The sequence below is a fragment of the Malurus melanocephalus genome, unplaced genomic scaffold (assembly GCF_030028575.1).
Source record: "Malurus melanocephalus ecotype Western Australia unplaced genomic scaffold, MMel_1.1 scaffold_129, whole genome shotgun sequence".
In the NCBI taxonomy this organism is placed as follows: Eukaryota; Metazoa; Chordata; class Aves; order Passeriformes; family Maluridae; genus Malurus; species Malurus melanocephalus.
The window spans coordinates 1,607,941-1,633,863 of record NW_026623361.1 but is presented as its reverse complement, the minus strand read 5'-3'; the positions used below and the strand labels follow the sequence as shown (position 1 = coordinate 1,633,863).

Here is a 25,923-nt window from a genome sequence, read left to right as displayed (position 1 = left end):
TCACGTGACCCGCGCGCCGCAGCGCCGCCGCCGCGCACGCGCTGTGCGCGCTCCCCGGCCGAGCCTGGGGCTCGGGATCAAAATGGCGGCGGCCGGAGCGGGGCCGGGCGGGAGCGGGCGGCGCTGAGCGGGAGGATGGCGGCGGCGAGCCGCTGCCGGAGGTGAGGCACCGCGGGGGGCCGGGCCAGGAGGGGGACGAGGGCTTAGTGTCACAACGGCGGACGGGAGGGGGCGAGACCGTCGACGCCCCCCACGGCGGGGCTCAGTGTGCGCCCCGCCGGGCCGGCTGCAGGCGACTCGTCCCGCCGCCCCGCTTCCCCCCCCACAGTTCCGTGGGGCCCCAGTGCGGGAAGGAGCCTTGCTCTCCGTGCCGCTCCCGACCCGCAGGGTCCGCGGTTCGGAGCGCCGACAGCGGCCTCGGCTGTGTCTGTCCGCTCTGCCGGGTCCTGCCTCGCCCCCCTTCCCTCTCTCCCTTCTCTCCCTCCCGCCCCGGGGCCGCTCCCCGCGGAGCCCGGGAGAGGTGCTCGAAGCAGGAGCCGGTGCGGGGCTCGTGCTCTCTCCTGCAGCTGCGGAGCTCCGCCCGTGTCGGGCTGGTGCGAGAGCGGCYGCTCTCGCCCGCCGTGGCTGCGGGGCTGCCGCCGGTGCCGCTCAGCCCGTCCCGTGACTGTGCCCGTGGCCGGGAGATCGCTGTTGCCCCGGGATATCTGGGGGTTTGTTCCGCTCCTCTCCGTACAGCTGTTACCGCGGCGTTCCTGGAGAAACTTGGAGTGCTTTGTCGGCGATGTGTTAATTTGTGCCTCTGGAATATTCCTGCTGCTAGTGGGATAAGTGCTTTTCTGTTGGTTCGTGTTTCTACTTGCTCTTCCCCACCATCCCATTTGAGGCCCTTGGGTGAAAGATGACACACATGTCGAGTGCTAACGTAAAATACGATACTAGGATAATAAAATACGWCGTGATGTAATGATACTTAATTTGTGTGAGAGTTTACCTTAGGCAATGTAGCATCGCTTGAAGCTTTGCTTCAATCTAATGTAATATAATAACAAATTTTAAATGTTTGGCAGATATACCATTGGGATGTGATCACCTCATATTTTTCCACATACTGCACGCTCTGTTTTCATTTAGAAATGTAGAAAATAAAAATAGAATCTCGGATGCAAAATTTTTAAACCTCATAAYTCGTTTTGAGGCACTGAAAAGCCTGAGGAGTGAAAGCTTTACCCGCATTGTCTGAGACACCTTAGGGAAGAAGATGAGTCTTCTAAGTTTCTCCTTTATTGTTTCAAATGTTTCATCCTAGCTCTGTGTTAGTATCCTTCTTTACATGAGGTGGTGCAGGGAGGGGAATTCCTTCTGAGATCCTTCCCCATTTGAACTTTTTACTTAAGAATTCAATGAAAATATTTTTTCCTCCACACCTYGTTGAGTAAGAGTCTGTTACCAACGTAACAAAAATAATTCTCTAGAGATTATTTATGTGGATGTGGAACAGCAGTCTTAGTAATGTACAGATTCTGTAGACTGTGATGTTTACAAGGAAAGATCTGAGTGCTCATTTTGTAGAATATCTGGATGAAGATAATGTCTTGAGAAGTTATGGATTGCGATGTTTTCTTCCTTTTTGGAATAATTTACTTCTAACTAGTCTTAGTCGATGGCCCAAAGCATAATTGAGCTGTTTAAGAACTTGCTACTTTGCTGTGTCAAATAATGTTCTGTAAACAGTACTATCTGTTTGTGCTTATAGGTAAACATGTGATGACTGTCTCAGTAAATCAAGCTTGTATCTTAAGTTACAACACAAAACGACCAAGTGCTTGCTGTTTTTTATTCAGATCTAAAGTTAGACTTGCATAGTTGGACTGCGCACAGGTAATCTTGGAAATGGAGTTCAGTGTTTTGTGYCAAATGTACAGCCAGTGTTTGTTTCTGCTCATTGAAGATGAAAACAGCTATTGAGCTCTTTGTATTTCAGCTCAGCTGCACTAAGCATTGTTTTACTTGCTTTCAAACTTTAGCCAATGTATAAATGGGTTTGACATTCTAATCTGGTTTGTATGCTTAAACATACAAGGAGCACGGTCACAAGTTGTCTTGGTTCATTTACTGTGGCATTGTTGTAATTGTTGCCATTTTAAAAATCMTTGCCTCTTACATTAATAAGTGAATTCTCTTCATATGTCCAGATTCCCTTGCTGAGTCATACATACAATGGTGGTGTAMTGCTTATAGCTGGTGTGGACTGATTTGCAAAGACTCATACATGAAAGAATAGAATTACTTTTATAAGCTCTTCCAGAACACTTGCATGGATTTTCATAGTGATTTTAATTTTTTTTCCCTCTTAGTTTTCAAGCTTCTCTGAAAAGCTCCAAACTTTGTGTTGTGAAGCTGTGCTGCTCGTTGTTAAATTAGAATAAAATGTGCTGCCTTTGCAGCCAGCTCTTTGAATTTAATTCAGTGGAACTGCCAGAGCTTGATGAATTAACAACAAAATATTGAGTCTTCATTTCGAAAGCGGCCTTTCAAGTTGCTGCTTACATGGTGTCAGGTTTACAGCTGTCACTGATGACAATTAACCTCGGGGTTTGTTGGGGATGAATTTTAAGCTGGGACAATGTCTATCGGTCCTGTTTGCAGGCTGCATTGGTGGTGTGCTATTTTGGGGTCCTGCACATGGCCATAGGAGGAGGTGGGACACTAACCCTGCWTGCTCCTCTGCCGCCCTGATGCTTGTTTGGTCTTGATATACCAGACCACATGCAAGAAAAGGGGAGTTTTTCTGATGTCTTAGGTACACTGTGTTGACTAAGGTAGTTGTGACTGGCTGCCTTTMAGAGGCAAAAGGTAAGGTGAAATAAAACATCGTTTGGACATCTTGCATAGACTGCACATAGTTCACAATCAATAAATAGATCTCTAGGGAAACTGAGATTGCACTTAAGAAGAAATAACTATGTTCTTAAAAAGACTGATAAGAATCTGCTGTACAGTGTATCTAAATAGAGAACTGCAAGTTTGAGTATTAACTCTAAATTTCTGTTTGTTTGCTTTTTCTTAACATATTTGCATGACTTTTGACTTCTGTTATTGGGTCAGTGGCTTTTCCCATTTTTTCACACTAATCTGGAAACCCGATGCACAACTTTATTGCTCAGGCAGTGAGGACAGGGAATTCTAGTTCAGATGCGTTAGGTGTGCCTCCAGTGAGTCATCTAGCTATTGCTTTGTTTCCTTTCTCAGGTTCTCTGAAGGATATGCCTTGTCAGTGTATCCTTAAATCTTTGGATAGAAGCTATTGTAAATTTTTGGAACACTCTTTCTGATGTTGGCTTACCAGTATGCCTGAACTGTAAGAAGGGACTGCAGATGCCACATTTGATTCTAGTCTTGCATTTTACACCTCTCCAGTCTGTCCTGCATGTCTCCCAAGGATACCATCAATAATGATGCTTTCTGTGTAGTGAATGGATGGTAGGAGATCTGAAATTGTTATTATGATTAGTATATTTTGGTTTTTTTTAATTATTAAACAGTACTTAGCCCATGAGTTTTACTGCATTGTTTTTTCTTTGCCTGTGATTCTCTTCCCTGTCCTGCTGGCAGGGGGAACCCAGAACGATAAGGATGCCTATGAGGTTCTTGATAGATATTTAGTGGCAAAATTGGTTTAAACACTTTCAGTCCACAGCTGCTTTTTCTTACTTCCTGCATAGTCCCCTCCGCTGTGTTGGTCGGGCTGTTTATATGGCTTTACTGTGAAACATTCAGGAAATTGATCTGTCTGAAAAATAAACCACTAAAGCACAAAATAACTTCATATCAGATACATCATCTGGGTCATCACATTGCTGTCGAAAGTGTTTGCTAGCACAGTGTAGAAGCAAGGCCAGGGAGGTAAAGAGGATGGGGTGGAACTGTGTTGTCTGATGTGTTGTATTCAAGTATGTACTTAACTACATACTTAGTTAAATTTAAATCTGATTTGTTTGCTGTGTGTAGGTGTTGTGCAAGCTTACACCTAACACTACTGAATAGGGTGACCTTGCAGATGTGTTCAGCCTGTTGGGGATTTTCTATTATCAGGGGGTTTAAACTGGTTATTTAGATGTTTGAATGTTAAAACATGCAGGAAAAAATTCAATAGCAGTCAAAACTGATGAAGAAGAAACTTTCAGTAAAGTGTGGAGGTGTAGTGTTTCGGGCAAGATCTTCCTAAATCAGTTTATGTTTCAGAAGTATTTTCGAGTGTTCTTACTTTATTTCTTGAACTTGGCATTCTAGTGTGAGCTGTTACTTGTATAACTGACTGATCATTTTTAAAATCCTGTTTGATCTTTGTCCTCAAATTTTGTCTGAATTCAGTGGTCATTCATACTGTATATTGTKTATAGCACTCCAGTGTCATTGTATGTTCAGTTCTTCCTGTATTAAAAAGACTGGATTTTTTGTATTCATCCTTACTTTTATTTTCTATCATATTCTGCTTCCAGCTCATTGTAGTAAATTGTAAAGGATAGAATTAATTTTTTTTAATCTCTTTTGAAGAGTAAGTTTCTAGTGCTGCTGTACTGTGATTCCCCATATATTGTTAAATAGCCTTTTTATTTCTACTCTGTTCTCTTTCTTACAGGATCATTTCAGTATGGTAACTTGTAGCTTTTAAGCTTTTTTAATCTCTTTGTCCTGGCATTCTTCATCACTTCTGATCTTCAGTGTTATCTAGTGGGAAGTGCTTTGGAGAGAGATCAAGCTAGTTAATGGTATGCAAGATTCCTTTAGTTTGGAAACTTTGTCCAAGATCTTTTAAAACSCAGTTTCAGGATAACTGTCAGGATATTTTACCATTCTGCTGATGGTAATTATGGCTAAACTTGAAGGAGTTGATTGAGAGAGCAATGTTCTAAATGACTGCTGCTTGGTTTTTTTAGTTGGCTTGTGATTTTGTAACCCAGCACTTGCAGAAGCTATGTGATCAGCAGAGCTGCAAAATGTATCTATGTGTTCTTGCCTGTGCATTTTAAACTGCAGTTTGGGTGAGAGAAGACTCTTCTCATAATCTGCCATAGAGATTTTAATCAATTTTTGGTATACACGRAGTAAGAATACCAGTGTCCTGTGAAGGCATCCAATGTATGACTCAATACGAGTAAAATAATACCTATTTATATGAAAATTGAAGTCTTTTTTGAGTGACCAAGTAGATCACGTTGCATTAGTGAGAAAGTGAAATGCTGCTTTGCTAATCATCTGCTACTCTAGATCTCTGTACTGTGGTGAAGTATGTAAAACACTTCTGTAAATTGATAGATTATTTTAGGTGCTTTAAAAATAATCAGTATGAGTGACAAAAGTTTATTTTTGTGCTTTTTTTTTTCCTCCTGACCCCAATATTGGAAATGCTGCTTGAGAGGTGATTAAAAGCATTCTAACATAACGAATACAATCAGAACGCAACAAGACAGTATTTTGTGGACTGGTGCTCCYTTATTCTTTGATCTCTTTTGATCTTCTGCTTTAGCTTTTTTCAAATGATGATTCTTGATGTAAAGGGGGGGCAGGGAGTGGTTTGTTGACTGTTAGAATGGGGTTTGCTGTGGATTTGGTGATTTTTTTACTTTGTCTAGGAAGATGTCTTATTTAAAGCCTTCCTGCTGCTGTGATAATTATAGTGCTTATCCACTTAAATTCTGCAGTGTATGAGATGAGATTGTGCTGAAGTGCTTTTTACATGTGGGGGCATTTAGATGTCTGCCTTAAAATAAATGGCTAACAACYTCTGAAGCTGCTTGTGATACTTAACTGAATGACCAGAAGATTTCATCTTGAAGAAGGAAGGAGTGTAGGCATACACACAGTGGAATTTTATATTACCCATTAAAAAAAAAACCACCAAAAATCCCATACTAATGCAGCATGTGAATACATTAAAGGCTGATGTCTTATACCTTGGCTCATCCTATTCTGGGCATCTCAGTTTCAGACATCTTGAGAGATGAAATTAAATACATATAAAATATCTGGAATGCAGGTAGAGAAGATAATTCTAATAGGTTCATGGATTTCTTTAAAGTCACTCTAGAAGTGACTGCAGCTCTCTGAAATACATGAAATTGCTTATACTGATATTTTAAGTTGAAAATACCTTTGCCAGTCTATAATGAGCTACTTCTAGGAAGTCTTTGAAATTGGTTTGTTTTTTTTTTTATTATACTAGAGAGACAAGCAAGGTAGAAGAATTCCGAGTGGACAAAATGCATGCTGAAGATGGTAAGCTTTGTGTACTCAGTGTAGTGATAGCCTTGGTACTGAATAGTCTAAGCTGTGTCAGTACTGAGAGGCAACAGTTGTTATTGGTGAGCAGAATGTAAGCGCCACAACTTCTGCAAAGAAATGTATATGACAGCATGAGGAGCTGCTCAGTGTCCTTGTGAACACCCACATACTCCCAGTGTATCAAGTATTTCCATCTCCTCTGCAGTTTATTTTCATTAGTGATTAGCTTATCTAAATTTTACATAAGAATGTGTGTTTACTGCTTTAAATTTTGCATAAGAATGTGTGTTTACTGCTTTAAATTCTCAAATCCCAGCTTGGCTGATTGTTTTGGTTTTTGGAGATTTTTTTGTATAGCCAGTGATAATACTTAAGAGAATTATTTAATTTATCCTTCTTTGGGGTTAAAAAGTAGCTCCTGCTTCTTATTTGGTCATTAAAATCCATGTAGGGTTTAGTCCTCCATTAAGCACTTCTGGAAATGTGCATTTGGATTGAAATTCCAAAATACCCTTCCTACATAGTAAGGTTAACATACAGTATAAAACCTGTCTAATAGTATTTTGTAGTTCTAGACATAAATCTGAAGACTTGGTAACCTCTAGTAAAGTCACTCTTATATGTATTTCTGCACTGCATCAAAGCTGCTTGTCTTTAACTGCATTTGACCACAGTCTTTGATGTTATAACCTGAACAGTTACTGCTTGAAGTTGGTTTTAAAGTTTAAATTACCTGTCTTCTGAAAATGATGTTAATCAGAAGTACAGTCTTAATACAAATTTTCTAAAGTATGTGTTTGTACTACTCTGCGCTTTTTCACTGAAAGTAAAATAAAATTTGTCTTGGTGTAAGTTTTTCACGACACTTGAGTTTCTCTGCTGAGAATATCTGAAGTAGTTTTGTTACTGCATTATTTCTCAGTTAATTATTGGCTTCAGGTTTCCCATTTGGATTAACGTGTGCCCATCTAGGTATTTCCGCACTACCATCTTGGGCATCTACTGTCCTTTGTCCTTCTTCCCTTCTACCTCATTCTGTTTTTAGCTACCATCTTTTTTTTTTTTTTTTTTTTTTTTTTTTTTTTTTGGTTGGGAAATTAAACTAGAAAATGCCAAATTTTGTGGCTGGGTTTTAGCTGCATCAGAGCTCAGTTGTATTAGGCACTAGCAATCTTCAACAGTAATGAGGGTGCTTTTATTTAAATATCTTGTGGATCTGGAGTTTCATCCTTGTTTTATGTTTGGAAGGAAAGGGAACTTGCCCTTTTTTTCCACATATACAAGATTAATGTGTTTCCTTATTAAAATGAACCTTTTATTGTTATTAATCTGAGAACCGATTCAGCTAAAAACCGTTCCTGTTCATTAAACATGAATGGGGAGTTGAGTGGGAATGATCATTAAGTGGAGAAGGAAGTAAGRTTTCTTTTCTTTTTTTTTGGTGGCCATATTGTCTTTTTTGCTATAYGTTGATGAACTTTTCAAATAATGGAAGAATCAAAGGAGGTTTGGGAAATAGAGCACAGGCTGGCAAAGTATTCCCTTCCTGTATTTTGCCCTTTCTTTGAATGTGAAAGAATAGTAGTATCAAGGATGGTTGCAGATAAGAGAGAAAGATGAACAAAACTTGGTTTAAAATTGCATCAGGAGCAATGGGTTTCTTTAATGGAGTAACTCCTGTAATTAGTGCAATGCAACAGACTTTTACTTTCCTTCTAAAAGTTTTGATTTCTTTGAAAAATCTATTTACTTTTTTTAATGTTCATGTGAAAAGCTTCAAATCTTGTGAGGGTAGAAGGAAGAGTTAAGGCATATCAACAGTCTGCTCAAAGGGCAGATTTGCCTTAACAAATAGTCAAACAAAAAAACACCYCATCAGCTCTCCTAATKCTGCAGCTTTTAAAAGACTGCATTYGTGAATTATGTGTAGATGTTGCTGAATTAATTCAATTAAGCGTGTACATGATTGGTGCCTGTTTTCAGAAGCAACATGTTAATGTCAACATGTGTGGTGCTCTKTTGACTGTTCTGTAAAACTTGCATAATCATGTTACAGGATAAAAAAATGCTTTGGAAGTGCAGAGAGTTGCAGGAAATGTGGAAGACATAACTTCCTTTTCTTGCCAAGGGGAAAATRTAAACAAAGCTCCAACTTAATTGTAGGCTAAGTACTAGTCTGSTTTTCTGACTAAGCCTTTCCTTCCTTAATTGATTTCTTTTATGATGGAGAAAATAYATTTTCTGAAATGAATTCCTGTAGTTTTGGGCAGGACCCACCTTAAAGTTTGTGAGCATTTAGTTCTTGCTACACTTTTATGGAATCTGAATGTATGATTAATGAAGGTAACTACTGAAACTGAAGTTACTGGTGTAACTTTTGAGGGGAATTGTTGCAATATTAGTGTATTTTGCTATTATCTTTAAAATGTCTGAGATGGCTGAAATCTCTGAAGTGTGTGGCCTAGAAAGATCTTTTGGCATCAGATGTTACGATATAAATGTTTGTTGGTAATGTTTGTTTCAAAGTCAGTGTGCCTCTAAAAAATTTCTGAAGTTAATGAATTTAAGTTAACCATACAGAAGAATCCAATCAAAGGAGAAATCTTTTAAATGTGCAAGCTTTTGAGTAACTGTTAAAATCTTAGTATATACAGATATAATTGATTTATATGAACAGGTATAAGGTTGTCGTGCTAGTTGTGGGGGGGGGATTATCGTAAGGGCATCTAAATATAAGGAAAATAGTATGTGGGTTTGACCAGGAGTTTCACCCTTGCTCAGGTTTACATGGTCTTGGATAAGTCAGTCGTTGTGTAAATACCATCTACAGCGAATTTTACAATTTGATTTTGTATTACTTCCTGCAACAGTGARCACAATAGGCTTGGGACTGATTGTGGATGTTGGGAGACAAGGGGAAGATGTGTTAACACTGGGGCCAGGCCAGAGTGGCTTGAAGAGTCACTCAGAGAGAACAGAAAGAATGACTACAAGGATACAGTTTTGTGTAGTTTAGGCAGTCTAATAAGAATAGTCTGCTCTTTTTGTATTGAGAGCTGTGGGATCCTGTTCCAGTTTTAGCTGCCTGTCAGCCCAACATGCTGGAGTCCCCTCTCCCTCTGTTACCTGCCACTCTCTCCAGCAGTGGAATGATCGATCAGCCGTTTGAGATGACTGGCTTTGTGATCATATCATCTCTGTATGTGGTGTGAGGGGAAGCAAGAAAACCTCTTGGCAGGATGGAGTGTGAGGGGAAAGTACAGTTCCCCTAGTTTGACTTCAGAGGTAGTGTCAGATCACCTTGGTGTACCTGTGAAGAGCTGACAGGCAGCCAGTCCTGCAGGCACAGTTAGCTTCTCCCTGTCTGAGGSGGAGTTAACTTGATTGAGGGATTCACATGGGCTTGGCTTTATATTTTTTCCCTATATGAGTAGTACCCAGATTGCATGTATTCTGGCACTGTGCATTTAAAATTGTCCAAGCATTCAAAAAAGCAATAACTCCCAAGGACCTCTGTAGTAGTGATGGCTGCTATGTGAAGCGTTATTAACTGAAGGAGGAACAAACTGCACAAAAACAGAACAAAACAAGTACAGGCCAAAGAGGCGACAATCAGCCAGCTAGATACAGGGAGCACTGTCATGGTGAATCCTAGCATTAGCTACTGCTGTTTAAATGCCTTTTTCTGCTAGGACTGCCCTTGCTTTGCAGATGATTTTTCCTACTGTTAATTTTTTAAGAGCTATGTAGAAGAAAAAGTATGTTGCAAAAGTGATCTTACAGCTGCCCACTTAGAGTAAGATGTTTTCACTGAAAATGGTAATTGGCTGAATGAAGATACAGCAGTGCTGTACTCGGGCAGCGGCTGTAGCAGCCACACCAAAGGATCAGCTGAAAACAAATGCGGCCCAGTCAGGGCTTATGTGGCTTTCCAAATGTCAGCTCCAATGAAGGGGTACAGTCCACTGCAGGAATGGGAGCATGGGGACTGCGAATGTTTATTTTTTGAAGACTGTGTCAACTGAGTATTAGTCAAACTGCATGTTGTTTGATTGTGGGGAGCAAAGTAACTTTTTCTTGCTGTTCTTCCTTTTCTGTGGCATCCTYTGGGTTCCTTGAGCCATTTGCTAAACTGGTGCAGAGAGCTAACTACACTAGAGAGAAAAGAATCTTACAGAAGAGAATACCTGTGTTTAGTTGCTGACACGATGGAGGAACTTGAGGAGATGCTGGTAGTAGCTGTGGTGAGCATTGGTGCTGAAGAAATGTGCATGGAACCACAGTGTTGGTGAACCAGCTTGGATTTGTATACACCAAATAATGCATTTTGAATCCAGATTACAATTGTGTTTTGGTTGGATGCAAGACTTGTTGTGGCTTGTGGCTTATTGTTGAAAGTATTCAAGCTGTAGCTGTAATGAGTCAGTTTTATGGCTGTGACTTAAGGCTTTCTTCAGTATGGAAAAATCAATTTTTCCTTAATAAAATTCCTGATGTCTTATGAMATGACTGGACAAGATTGCCTTTTGAGTCCTTTACCACACCTTTTCATGTTCCATCTTCCAGTTTTTCTATTGTATATAGACATACCCATTAGTGTCAAATGTGTAGGAAATGATGCTAGCAACCAGTACTTCGAACTTGTTTTATCAGAAAGGCAAGTCTGAATAGGTGAAATCACTGTTTTGTGTTGACAAAAGGATCCATAGAGAGGATGGTATACAGAAGRAAAGGAATGGTGGTGTATTAAGGCCTGGAGTGTAGAGAAAATTGTTTTGGATATACAGCATACTCGTAATAGCACTTTTTAGCCGCAGGCGGGGGTTTCATGGAAGTAGATGAGCTGTGTATTGTTACCAAGCATCACAGAAGCTTGCATATAAAGGAGGAGTATTGTATAGAAACACTGTAGTCATGAGGAATGATGTTCCAAGCAACAGAAATACTACAAGATGTTGTTACTTAYACAATGACTGGCTGGCATGATGAGGGGTCGACTGCAGCCAAATTAAGATAGAAGCAATCTTTCATTTGATATATTAAAAGAGGCCACCCACCTGGGGAGGCCAATCAGTATGTGTGTCCAAGACTTTTTAGTCTGCTTTGTTGTGAAAAGCCCAAGCAGTGTCATCACCAGAGATGATTCAGACTGTGGAAGTTAATAAGGGAACTAAAGCTGAGTGATCAAAAGGTTGCTTTTTTTGAAGATGAGTTGAAAATAATAAGTCATAAGATAGGATGAGTGCTGCTTGCCKGCTTACATAGGTACAGAGCATGGTGTCTGGGATTGGCTTACTTGTGACTCTAATGTACTCTCAGAGGAAGCATGTTCTGAGACGCTGTGTAGTGAATGTAACTGTGCAGTGAATTTACAAGCACTGTTGTGTATAGGAAGCTCCCACGTCCTCATTCAGAGTAAATGGCTTTCTGTGAAATAATTGGGCCTGAAAAAAAGGGAAAATGTCTCCAGTACAAGGAAACTCTAGGATATATGGTTCTTCCATATGATTGGGGTTTGAGCCAAGATTTTTCTGTCTTAGTAGACTTCTAATTGAAAACAGGATTTTGTGTTGTGGTTCAGTCACAGCTTGAGCAAGAGGAGRAATTCCTTTTCTTAATGAGACAGGGATCATCAGCTGGGGGGCACCCTCAGACTAAAAGGAATAGAAGGCTGTGAGGTGGGGGAAGACCTGAGAAATGGAAGACTGCTTACCCTGTTTCATAAGAAGCAGCAATACTGTTGACAGATAAAGGGTACTGGGATAAGAAGCCTGTGAAATAAGCTGTATAAAGGTGGGACAGCTTCATGTGGAAAGTTTGTTACTTTTGCTCCTCTTCTRCCTTTTCCAAGGGGAGGAAAAAGARCAGGTGACTAAGGATATTGCTGCAATAATGGACAGTAAGTATTTGGAGACACACTGGGGAGGGCAGTGGTCTTACCAGACTGGTRTTCATCCTCAATATCTGAAACCGAATTTAGCTGGAATCTCTGTGAGTTAGGTCACCGCCTCACAAGACAATTAAATGTTGGCATGAACTTCAGTGGAAAGAGAAAAAAAAAGTGTGACCCTTTTTCCTTTTTCTGAGGTACTTTTCATGCAATTTGGAAGTTCCTTTTCTGTCTTAACCAACTGATGTGTTCATATATCTAAACCAAAGAATATTTGCCATTCTTACAAAAGCATGTGGGTGATTTTCACTCAGAAGASGCCTTTTGAAACACATTTAGACTCCTCAGAATTTATCACAGTGTGTCAGATTTTGTTGCAGTTATTCTAGATTGGCTAAAATTAATTATCCTCATTTTCCTGTAAATGGATATGTTCATAACTAATTATTCTGTTCAGTGATATTGATAAAGATTTGGTGGATAGGATTTCTCTGATTTTCTTACAAAGTAGATTTAATGATGTTTTGCATCTAAATCAGATAACGTTCCTTTCAAGTTAACTTGTGAAAAAATGGAAAGTCATTGAAGAATGCATGCTGTTATTTCACTTCAAGAGAGTCCTAGAGGGCAATAAATGAGTTCTTGCTCATTTGGCTGAAAGAAGTGTTTTGAGTTTATSTTCAGGAMCATTAGTTAAGTCTTTCATGTGAATGAATGTTATCAATCAGAATAGACTTTTGGTGAATTAGTGTGTTTTTGCAACCAGCTGGAAGGATCATTGATGTAGAGAGATGAAAATTTTTTTGCCTGTATATGAAGACATTAAAGTTGCTTGGGAGGAACAGTCTATTCCATGGTAGATTGTACTGCTGTAATTCACTTAGTCTCTGTGTGTTTAGATTTTTTAGCTGTTGGATTTTTTTTTTGTATTTAGAGGAGTATAAATATGCTGAAGTGCTTCCCTTGCCTCCATGCTGGTGTTAGTGATTTGACCTGTCACTCCCTGTTAATRACATCATTGAATTACTTCTAGGATGTGACATGTTCACATCGTACTTGGAATTGCTTCGCTGATCATCAGTAATCCTACTTTAAACGCTATTTGCAAAGAAAACATTGAAAGGAATTTTTTCCGTGTAAGTTCTGTGAGTTTTTTTCAACTGTTAAAATGCTGTTCAGCGTTTACAGTTTCAGAAGTGTACATAYCTTCAAGACTATGCACCTTTGTGCTCTATTTGAGCATAGTTCTTTTAACTTTTGCTCTGATTCCTCGGAGAAAAGGTTGAAAATCAGTACAGTATGTTTGTTGGTGGGTTTTCCCCACTAAAACTCAGTCCTRTAATTCCCAACAAATATAGAAATAAACGGCTAGAACTATTGTGGTGCTTTTATCACCTCCAATTTGAAAGAACTTATTCATGGACAAGTGTACTACTTCATGGAAGAGAAAATGCTGTAAATTTCATGCTTAAGTATAAGAAAGGGTTCTTTGTGACAGCTGGAACACGTGATTCTCAGCAAAGCGCTGAGTAATGCAGTCACTTTTGTAATCTAGTTATATCTACTTTTTCCTTGCSCTCTTGAGCTGGTAGCTGCTGATGTGGCTTAAGTTCTGGTATTTTGCTTATTGGATTTTTGTTTCTTTCCAATGAAGTAAGTAATGAAATAACATGGATTCATTAGCCCATGGTATGAAGAATGTTATCTATTCATTATTTTTGTGTAGAACTAATCCAAACCACAACSTGTCAGTTGTTTCAGTTGCATCTTACTATTGTACCATCCAGTTAATTTTGAATGATGATGAAGGTTGATTATTTGACTGGATTATAGAAAAGAGTCAAAGTAGGCTTTGCATGGATTTGCGTGTGTGTCAGGCCACATAATCAGTTGAGCCTTCAAAATTTTAGTTGTTTCCTCTGAACAGAAAATTACTTGCCAGTTACACAATTTCTTTCAGATATGCTGTCCCATATTCATTCAGTCCTTTAGCATGCGTGTTTCCAAGATTGGAGACTCCACCTCCACAAAATGTGAGAGTGTGTCTGTACCTCAGAGTCTCATCAATGGAAAAGAGGAAGATCAGGATGGGTAGTACTCAGTTCCTGTCAACTCCTCTTCCTTGGAGAACCACCTTCCTGCAGCATAGTAAGAAAAATGGGGTAGACACTAAATGTACATCTGAACAAGCAGTTGGAACTCCAGCCACAAGCAAGTTTGTGTTCAGTTTTAGGAGCTTGTGCCTTTGGGTATTTCTGGCTTGTAATTACAGCAGTGTAACCTATGTAATAAACAGCTTGGCCAGGGCTGGCTCTGGAGACCTCTCAGTGGATGGGAATTTTCTTCTGTCCTTCTGAGCATGGGATTGTCCCTGAATCACATTGTGATGGCTCAGGGCTCTGTRTTGGTCACCAGACCACTGCTCTGCTGGAGGCTGGTTCAGGACGTTAAGGCAAGCTGGTGGGATGTACTTTGGGTGAGCGGACCATTCTCACAAGTTCTTTCTCTTAGTTATTGATCTACCTAACCTCTATGGAAGCAAGTTTGTCCTTGCTGACATTTAGTTGATAATGCCCCTTACTGGGGTTGGCACTTTTTATCACTGGATCTTGTCATCTCCTCTTGCAGTACGCTTCTGCTTGTTACTTGAAATGACCTGTTGGGGCAAGATAGCTTAGCATTTTTGATCTGGATATAAATCTAAGCAAATATGACTAAGTTATTCTTACGATGCTTGTGTTTTCATTTACTTGTAGTAAATTTAAAATGTGTTAGTAAAATAAAAACCTGAAATACCATGTTGGGACAGGTATTTGTGCGGACTTGATATAATTTCCTACTTTGGTTTTAGTGCATAATCCTATGGCAGTAACTCCAAAAGTTCTTAAAATTTTACAGGGGAAAAGTCAAATGGTTTTGGTTGTAAAACATGTTGTAGCACACCCTGCCTTGTCCTTACAATTAATTGGATCCCAGTGAACTACAGGAAATTTTATGAAACGTTTGTATTGAGTGACGATAAAAACAAAGTGTCACTGTTACCCAAAGTCCATTCTGTACAGAGACTTTTTGTTAAATCAAAATTCCCRATCCAGGAATATCTGGCTGTCAGCCCAGATACCTCAGATTCAAGTCGTCTTAGGTTCTTAGGATTTTAGGTTCAATGTGACAAGTATTGAGAAGACTGAGAAACTTATTTCAGGTTCTGAAACCTTTAATGAGACTTGTGCTTATTTTAAACTCTGTTCTGAGCATCAGTATAATGTGAAGGTCATTTYTGTGCTGTTTTGGTGTGGTAATTTTGGTTTCTGTAACTTCCTTGTTTCACGTAGCACACTCCATATACTCTTTCTGCAGTACAGGCTTTTTAAAACAAGTTTGACTCTTTTCCTGTGTACATGTATATGTTCCTAACACATCTGTGTGTGCATCACCACTCTCAACAGCTGCTTCAGTTGGTCCGCAGATGTTGAATTTAGTTTCATTTTGATAGTGCTTATGTGGATGCATGCAGGCTTTTAATAAAAAGAAAGAAAAAGTTCCCCTAATGGTGAAACAAACCAAACAAAAAGAAAGCATCTAATGARTGGTTCAAGTATGCTTTGCTGTCAAAAGATGCAATCCTGCTCTATGGCTTGTTTTCAGGTTCCTTCTTTTTCTGCCTGTGCAAGTGTTCATGTGATGTCATAACAAACAAATTAGGTGATTGATGCTTTAAAACTTTTTTGTTCAGGTTGGCTCTAATGTGGTCAGTTTGTCTGGTTGGGATAATATAAATACTTCAGACAGAACAAACAAGGTAGGAAAAGTGGTTATGAGAATGAAGAGAGGAAGGCAGGGCTTCCTCCAGGACAGTGTTTATCACTGACTGGTGCCAGCTTAATTTTTGGGAAATGCAATATGGGTTATCTTGTAAAATTTAGCGACATATTTAAAAATACAGGAAATGTACTTTCAGTTGATACATGAGGTTAAGGACAGTATTGGAACTAAAGATAAGATTGATTTTGAGCTGTGGGGCCCAGTACACTTTATGAACTACAACATGTTTGAATCCAAGCTGCAAAATACTCTCRAGAAATCAGCCTGCACACACTTGACTTAGTGCATGGAAGTTACATATTCTAAATTTAGTGAGTGAATTTGTTCTGCATGATACTCACTTGGRCTTAATGTGTAACAATGTTATTGCGGTAAGCATCTGAATAAAATAATTTTATCTATTATGTATTTTAGGAATCTTTTATGACATTGCTWTTCCAGTTTATTTAATACCTGGTTTGCAAGTTCAAGCATTGACTGCTAATGGTATTGAACAGTTGCATATAGTGTTTGACTGCATTCCTTCCATCTTTTGGGGCATATTTATTGCCAAGTGGAAGGAGGTGGAAGGTACTAACTTCAAACCTGAGACTTGATTCTATACATTGAGTGCTTAATTAAAAAAAAAAAAAAAGAGAGAAAAGCTCAGCACTTTTTTTTTTCTTTCTTCCATCTTTTATTTAGTTTCTAGGCTCTTTCATGTGGCAGGAAGAATTGAAAACTATTAGTAGGCATATAATAGACAAGTATCACACCACAGCTGAATGCAGAAGAGAAAAATGGAATAACAATGGCATTATTCCAGGACTCAAGTCGAAATTAACTAAGTCAGATTTTAGCTGAGAAAAGGGAAGTTCTTGGGATATCTATTCAGGTTGCTGGCCTTTACTTGTGAGCCAGTTACCATTCCAACTGAAAGGTGACTCTTGCCTCCACAAAGTTTGTCCTGGAGGTAACTAATTCCATCTGGAAATTTACACTGCATCTAAGCAACATATTCTTGGTGAATCCAGAAATCRCTTGGAGTGTCACTGTTTTAATGAAATTATTTGCTAAGTGTTTTTTGTAAAGTCAGTGAAGTGTTTAATAAATGAAATATAGGCCTGCATCCATATGGATTCAATAATCTTTGAATTGCTTATTTCTTCACAGGGGTGAAAATGAGTGCATACATTGGCTAAGACTGAACTGATCCAGCAGCTTGTATTTGCTGAGAAGATTTACTGGTGTTTGCTGATGTGATGTTGCCTGTTTTGTGTGTGCTTTGGTTCTATCTTCATCCTCAGGAGGCTTCTATTCATGTAGGAGGGTATTTTATCTTTGTTTCCTGATCTATAGCAAGATCAATCTGCGTGGAGACAAGTTCAAGATTTTATGCAGTTGAGATGACCTGGCTTACTTGCTAGGRAGGGCAGGTGTGGGAGCTTCCCTTTCTCATTTACAAGCCTGCAGGTTGGCTCAAGTTGGCTTAAAAGCTGCTGTGGTGGTTTTATGGTTGTTTCTCCTCCCTAGCAGAGTTCCACCAGTGCTCAGCAGGCTGCAGCTGTGTGCGGCCACCCTGGGATATGCACAAGCCAGAGCAGCAATTCTGCCTGATAACCACATCTGTAAAGCCAGGTTTTCAAGCCCTGCCATAGTCTTTCTCCTCKTGTAGCCAGCCCTCAGTTCCTGGATCACTTGTTCCCCTCACCTCTGTGCCTACAGCAATTTGCAGCCTTTTCCTTCCTGGCCTCTCACTTTCTGCTTCCCAGGATCCGCACTGCATGTTTCCTTGAAAAATGCATTTGCATGTCACTTTCTTGGCCAATTTAACRTGCCAGAGACTACCAAGAAGGGCGAACAATTTGGAAGCATATAGCAAATGGATGTGTTCACAATATTCAAGGGAATCTAAAAGATTCTTAGTATAGGCTTTATTTTTGTATCACTCTTTATCCACAAGTTTGTGTTTTGGAAGGGGACACAAGTGTTCAGTTGACGGTAGCAGTTTCATTGGTAACTTTCATTTTGCTGTATTGCTATTTTAACACTAATACAGGAGTAATATAGGAATAAATTAGAATGTCTTTGTTGTATGTTAGYAATGAGTCCTTGTTCAAATTATCTCCAAATTGACTTCTAAGATATTTTCAAGTGTCAAAAAAAAATCAATGAATTCTTAAATGCCTTGTCTTTACTATTATAAACATACTTCTAAGTCTTTTCAAGTCTAAATTTGAAAAGCAGTCCTGAATGAGAACCATGTAAATACTACAAATAAAAATCCAGCTGAAAGCAGTGATGATGGCTTAACCTCCAACTGGATTACCTTATTTTTCTTTCTCAACCAGTAATAATAATAATTCAGTTTGGGATTTTTTTTTTAAGCATGTGGGAATAGGTATMAACATATATGAAAGATCTTTCTTGGTATAGTCAAAGGAGCAATCTAGTCTAAACCAACTTCTCTTTGAAAATTTAGCTAAAATTTGAGAGCTATCCTGTTACATGTTGCAATTTATCATATAATTTGTGAATGGTTTGGAAAATTACAAGTTATTGTATTATTAATGTAGTATTATTGTATTAGTATTAAGGGAAAGGARAAGTGCTTCCGATCTTGGTTTAATCATTCAAATAAAAAGCTATCTTGGAAGTGTTTGAGGTTTCATGTTATGAAAATATTGTGTGATGGAGGCTGAGTTTATTTTATCTAAATCATGTAACACTTACTGACAAATAATGAAGTACCTTATTGGTGTTTTTRTTCTTCAGAAATGGAGGAACAGAACGCTGGACCTGGGATTGAAGATTTATAAAGGATTATGGGATTATACATTGAAGAGCCAGCAGGCGGAATGCCTGAGTGACTGAAGAAAATGGGTGCTAATGCATCTAACTACCCTCACTCATGTTCCCCAAGGGTAGGGGGAAATTCACAGGCACAACAGACATTCATAGGTAACTCTTTTCAGTTATCTTGTCACTTACATAAATGACTTGCTGGATTGTGTATGCACTGGATTTGATTTGCTTGCAGAAATGTTATGTAGAGCTTTTATTTTCTAGGTCACCAGTTTGAATCCATTCAGGCTCTATCGTGCGTGAAATTCGGTACTGTCCATCTGTTTGGCCTATGTATGCAATGAGTTGATCTGCCTTTTACTAGTAAACAGTTGCCAGGCTATTTAAATAAAATAAGTGGAGTTCTGTATAATTAAATCATGTGTGCTAGTTTTCCCTATTCAAGAGCACTTGTTTTCTGTAAATACTTTTACAGTTTTTGACTCTTCTGTGAAACTGTGTCAGAGCATGTAAAACTCTTGATCATCAGTATTCATTGTAGTATTGACATTGTGTCCAGGTGAAGTATTTGCTTATGGCTAGAAGGGATACTTCTGGAATTAAAACCTGTTGAAGTAACAAACAGGCTTGAAGACAGCTTCTCCTCCTTTCCCTATGCCTGTAAATGGGGAATGGGGGTACTTACCATCCTAACAGTATTATTTATAAGCCAGGACCTTGCTTAGCTGGAGATATRTGTTGAAGTGCCCTTAAGAAAGTATTTTCTCATCCTAGTCATAATTGGGGCAGGCATTACCTTTATGTGTTTTTCAGACTTGTACAAAAAGACCTCAGTGTAGATCTAAGTACTGTCACACTATAAATAATRAACAGCTATATTATGAATCTGAAAGAAGGCAGTCTCTGTGAAGATAAATATTCCTTAAAAAAAAAGCCCTGACAGCCTGAAGAATGATCTTAGCAGTAAATAACATCAATAGTTTATAAATGCTTTTCTCCTTTATGCCTCAGCTTGCAACACTGCATAAGTAGTTATTGGTATTCAGTCTTACTTCTCCTTTTAAATACCAGTGAAAGCACAGTGATATCCTTACCAGAGGAAAAAAATTACTTCCTTTATAAATTTTCTTTTTTTTCCTCAGCTTTTGTGGCATTCCTAGCTCTGAGGTCTCTGTTGAGGGCAAACCATAAACTGTTACATTTAAGGACACGTGCTCTTGGCTAAAAATTTTRTGTGCGCTGTCACAGCATGTCAAGGAAGCACTTTTAGTCCTGACATCATGGATATCTGTGCTGTAAAGTTCTCCTCGAGGGTTTATACATTTTCAGTGTCTCATAGCTAACTAATAAAATATTTGCTCCRGTTTGCATATATGCTTTCTAAAATGCAGCTAAAATGCTTTTTTTACATGTCTTGGTGGTTTTTTATTTGCCACTATATTGAGCGAAGAGAAACCCTGAGAGGTCTTGAAATAGGCAGATCTGCAGGCTGAAACACCTTTTGAGTAGATTTGAASAGATTTCCAAAGGCTTCATTAAATTCCCAAGAAACTTTCTACATGATATGTGGAAGGTTTAGTTGATGATCTTCATTATTAAACTTAAAATAGAAACCTATTATGTAGTATGTCGCAATAAATTTACTGACCACCATTACCTGTGGGAAATTGTGGCTGAGACTCTTATTGAGAAAAACCTAAAAGCATGTGCTTGTATCATCTTAGACGAGGCAGGTACCTTGTTCTGCCTAAAATTCTTGCTGAAATATCCTGATATTATGGAGTTCCATGAATGTGCTAGCTACAWCACATGTGTACATCTTTTCTTCCCATTTTTGTGGCATTTGGCTCTTTCTCGTTTCGATTTTGATTTGCATGATTGGTTTTTATAACTGCCTCAGTAGAAAATAGATGTATCTTAAAATTGATAGCTGAGGTTTTCATCACGTGCCAGAATAATGATGTTTTAATGTTGTATCAGCTTTTACAAGTTTGAGGGTTTGGGTGTTGTGGGATTTTATTCATTTGTTTGGGAGTATTGTCTGCTTGTTTTTATTGTATTGTGGGTGGTTTTTTTAAAATCTAGAAGGCATTGGATCTATTTACTGCCCCAAAGCAGAACTGGGGGATAGAGTTATAATAGCTGCATAATATATGTTAGTTGCCTTATTCCTGGAAACTGGATTCACACTGTGGGTTTGTTTTAGACATGCTGCTTTACCATTAAAGCACTGCACCATGTTCCATGCTAAATGTAGGATGAATGCTGATGTCTGAGAACTGATCTGGCAAAGCATACTAGCTCATAGTATGAGCTCCTATTGTTAGTTAATGGCATCCTAGTTTGCATATGGTTTATGAAGAGGAGAAGAGGAGATAAGTCAGTAAAAATAGTATAGTGTGCTTACGGGAAAAGAAAACTTCTGTTTTRGCAAAAACTTAACTAGTCATCTCCTTGCTGTTTTGTCTGCAGCATTCAGGAGAAGGATTTCCTAGGGTGGTACATCTGTTCAAGATGTTTGTTTTTCTAAATAGAGCTCTATAATTAGATATTAAAATGTGTGGGCATGCAAAGGACTAAACAGATCCCATTTTTCATTGTCAAGTTCCCAAGTAGCTCCTCTTGGCAGTCATCTGTTTCCATAAATATTTATCTGTCCAAAGGTGGGTATGGTCTAGGGGCATGAAGCAGTGATTGYTTTTGAACAGCATTTAATAGATTGCTGCCTTTTAGTGTAGTACTGGGGAATAATTTTTTTTCCTACTTTTAATGCTGCTGCCTTATGAAGGAATATAGGCAGACMAAAAAATATTTATTTTCCAGTTTCTTTCTTTGAGGTATATGGAGCCATCAGCTGTTGTGAACCCAGAGAAGCTATGCTGGTGCATCTCCACTTTTTACAAAAAGCAGTTGTGTGGTGGTGCTTTTGTAGCAGTGCTTTATCTGTGTGAAAAGGGTTAATTGCACTGTTTGCAGTACTTCCAAAATCTTGTAAGTAGCTCAGGGTACACAAAGCTTTGAATGGCGTTTTAGTATTTTGTGGTGATTCATGTGCAAGTAATACCTCACAGCAGCCTTCAGGGAAGAAAGAAATTGAGACTTGCGGTGTCCTAGTTTTTCTTTAGTGGAATGTTAGAGAATGTTCTGCACTCAGATTTGCTWTTCGAATCCAACATACTTCAAATAGAAATGAGCTGGCATGAAACAGAATCTGTCATTATACAGTGACCAAAGTGTAGTTTATAATTTTATTGTGAAATGTACTTCTTTAAATGAAGCAGAAATTCTACGCTTGTCTCTATCAGCAGGAGGCTGAGTCCCTACTTTTCCATTGTCATACCTAGTATACCATGTGGAAGGAATTTTTATGGTGGATTTTGCTGCACAACCTCTTTGTTGAAGTTGTCTTGAGTTACTGCTGTTTTTTTCATTTAAATTGATTTTTTTTCACTTCTTGACATTTTAATATGATTAATAACATGTTGCCTGATCAGGCAAATTTTAAAATTGGATAAAATGGTTAGATGTCTTTCCTCAAATAAAGCAAAGTTCCTTCTCAAAGTTTTCACCAACAGAAGAATTATAAAACCACTGCATTACACGGTTTGTGGGAGTTTTGACATAAAAGCCATTGTATGGTTTACWTAGTTATTGAGACTTTAACAGTTCTGTAAATTGTTTTATTGTTAGATTGCTACAGTTGCCTTAGTCTCACATACAGCTTTGAATTACTCCAGTGTCATTCAGAGTTCAGGAAGTGCTTATTTGAAATCATGTGGTAATTAAAAGTACTGTGTTTTGACAGGCTGGCCCGTAACATCACTGTCAGAACAGCATTACAAAACAGCATCACAGTGAATCTACCTGGAACAGGTGGAGCTGTGAGATAGTAGTGATAAAACAAGTTGTAAAAGGCCCTGAAAGCTCTGGTTCTTGGATGTGCTTTGAAAGATTTTTAAAAAGGCAACAAGTAGTGAAGATACACAAGTGTATTAATGGAAACATGTTAACTATTGCTGACAGAAAGCAGATAAATGTTATCTCACATGAACCTGTGATTATTTTTGGTCTATGTAGCATTTGCAAATGTTTCCTTCTCATTCTTTTTTGGTCCAGAAGTGGGAGTTGGGTTTGTGTACTTCCTTTTCTCTTTTCTTGTCATATCTGAGGTTCTTCACCATCTGGCTTAGAGTGAAAGCCCTGTAAATAGAATAAAATTAGAAAATAACCCTGAAACAGAAGCATGACTCTCACATTAAAGCTATGTTTTTTGACTACATGTTTTACTAAAACACTGCTTTGGTTTTCCATTATTTGTGGAAATGCAGATTCTAATTACTTTTTTCTCACTGAATTGCTAKGAGTTTTAATTCATAATATAATTTCCCTATAAATTATTTTTAGGATAAAAGTAATTATATATATACTTTAATTGTATAGTGCTCTGTTCAAAGGGAATTTTTATTGATGCAGTAAAACTTCCATTCTCTGTATCCTTTTTGATGRTGTGTATGTACAAATTAGTATTTGTGGTTCTGTGGAAAGGAGCCCATTTTATGTGTTTGACTTTGGCACTACTTGATTATCAGATGACAGGATTTTTAGTTTTCTTGCTAAATTTGCACTGAAAATAATTAACTGTCCTCAGTTTCCTTCAGTGTTTTGGTACTGTGTTTTCTTTCTGTTTTTTTCTTGTAACTGTAACTATCTGATGCCAGGTATGCTTATTATTTTAATCACTCTGAATGCTAGAAAAGAATTTGAAAAACATTTTGAAGGGGGGATTGCTGGTAGTTCACTGGATATTAGGCTTAAAAATGTTAGTACAATTACACTTTTAATGTTACAACTGCAGTATTCTCTTCCTGCTTAGATAAGCTTACCATATGCTATAGAGCTACATCAATTAGCACTGCTTGTTCTTAAAATGGAATAGATTTTAAAAAAATCTCAACCAAACAAAAAGAAAAAAAAAAAACGGAACAAACAAAAACCACCCCAAAGCTAAGCAAACTATAAACTTTGTAGGTACAAAAAAAGAGCTTTGTTCTTCATGGAACAGGCTTCTGTCAGGTTTTCAGTTGTCGAGTTATCTGATGTGAGAGAAAGGAAAAACTGTGTAACCTGCAGAATAATTGATGAAGTATTTAGATGTTATGGACCTTCCTTTTAAATGTAAAGAATAAATTTGTTCTGTTTTCCATTTTGCTTTTAGGGACATCATCCTACTCGCATCAAGGTTTTGGCTGTGAATCAAAGCTGTATAGCCTTGACCATGGCCATGAGAAACCTCAAGACAAGAAAAAGAAAACCTCTGGCCTTGCCACCCTCAAAAAGAAATTCATTAAGCGTCGGAAATCGAGCCGATCTGCTGACCACGCCAAGCAGATGCGTGAGCTCCTCTCAGGCTGGGATGTCAGAGATGTTAATGCATTAGTAGAAGAATACGAAGGAACGTCMGCCTTAAAGGAACTTTATCTACAAGCTAATTTGGCAAGACCAGAAGCCAGGACGCTACAAAAAGACATGGCTGAACTTTATCAATACAAATATTGTACTGATGTAGACTTAATATTTCAAGAAACGTGTTTTCCTGTGCATCGTGCGATATTGGCAGCAAGATGTCCATTTTTTAAGACACTGCTTTCTTCCTCACCAGAGTATGGGGCAGAAATTATAATGGATATTAACACAGCTGGCATAGATATGCCTATGTTTTCTGCATTGTTACACTACCTTTATACAGGCGAGTTTGGAATGGAGGATTCAAGATTCCAAAATGTTGATATTCTTGTGCAGCTTAGTGAAGAATTTGGAACACCGAATTCCTTAGATGTTGACATGCGTGCGCTGTTTGATTATATGTGCTACTATGATGTGGTTCTTAGTTTTTCATCCAACTCTGACTTAGTTGAAACTTTTGGTGGGAGTCAGAACTGTTTAGATGAAGAGCTCAGAGCTCACAAAGCTATTATTTCCTCACGATCTCCCTTTTTCCGTCACTTGCTGCAGAGGAGGATACGAACTGGTGAAGAGATCACAGACCGAACTCTACGAACTCCAACCAGAATTATATTGGATGAATCTATCATACCAAAAAAATATGCTAAGGTCATTTTGAATTGTATGTATACAGATGTGGTGGACCTCTCMGTTTTGCACTCCAGTCCTTCAGTGGGCAGTTTAAGTGAAGTTCAGGCTCTTGTAGCAGGAAAACTAAACATGACTAGGGCTGAAGAAGCTATGGAGCTTTATCACATAGCACTGTTCTTGGAGTTTAACATGCTTGCACAAGGTATGTAATACTATGCTCACTGTACAATGTATGACCTTTTTAGAACAAGCTTTAGCAATTTTATTGTGTAAGTGTGCTTATTGTCAGCTATCAGTGAGTGATAATCCCTTGAGAAATGGGATTTGTTTTCCACCTGTACGTTGTCAGTAATGCATCTATTTTCTAGGGACAGAAGAAATGTCGTGCAAGAGATTTAGTTGTATGGTGTATCATTGTTGAAGAATGTTATTTATATTAAATATGTGTAGCTGGTCTTGGTATTTCTAATGCTTAGCTCCTTTCTATAATCCATTTTTTGGGTGTAAACTACACAGGGAGAAGATACAAGAGATCGTTCTTGAGAAAAGGAAATATTTAGACTTATTAGGAAGTGTCCCTATGTGTTAACAAGGCTATAAACTTGAATAATTATTTCTGTAGTTTATGTGAAGGATATCAACCCTGAAATCTTGCTGTTGGAAGGTAAACTTAACCAGCTTAATTGCACTAGTCTTGGGTCTTTATTGCCTGCCTCTCTATGTGCAGAACTGAAGGCAGTCAGTATTTTTGGACAAAAAGCTTAGGAAATTTTACTGCTTCYATTATTTTTCAAGATTACTCAAATCTTGATAACATACAATCTCCTGACCTGAATTATTACAATCTCAGGTGAGGTGAAGTAGCACTGATCAGTGAACTAACAGTACTTCTYGTGGTGGCAGGAGCTTTGCCTGCAGTTTTGTCTGTTGGTGTTTGAGCTATTTAGTGGCCATAGTATACATGATGRAGTACGGGAATTGCTTCAGGACTTGCTGATGGGGGATAAGAATTTTACTTTTGAGCTGAGAAAGTTAAATGGCACTCAGCTGGT

At 38.5% G+C, this 25,923-nt stretch overlaps 1 protein-coding gene across 3 annotated transcripts in view; it reads left to right on the top strand.

Moving 5' to 3' along the window:
- The first annotated feature begins 35 nt into the window (after positions 1–35).
- The window catches only part of BTBD7 (BTB domain containing 7), a 55,627-nt gene continuing 29,739 nt past the window's right edge, over positions 36–25,923 (top strand). The window contains exons 1-3 of one of the 3 annotated variants that reach the window (XM_057370633.1): positions 36–161; positions 18,749–18,934; positions 23,994–25,073. In XM_057370633.1, coding sequence (XP_057226616.1) covers positions 18,853–18,934; positions 23,994–25,073 — 1,162 coding nt within the window. In that variant the 5' untranslated portion in view covers positions 36–161; positions 18,749–18,852. Of the gene's footprint in view, positions 162–17,275; positions 17,296–18,748; positions 18,935–23,993; positions 25,074–25,923 lie in introns of those variants that run through there. The other 2 variants (XM_057370636.1, XM_057370635.1) reach the window with 2 other exon arrangements.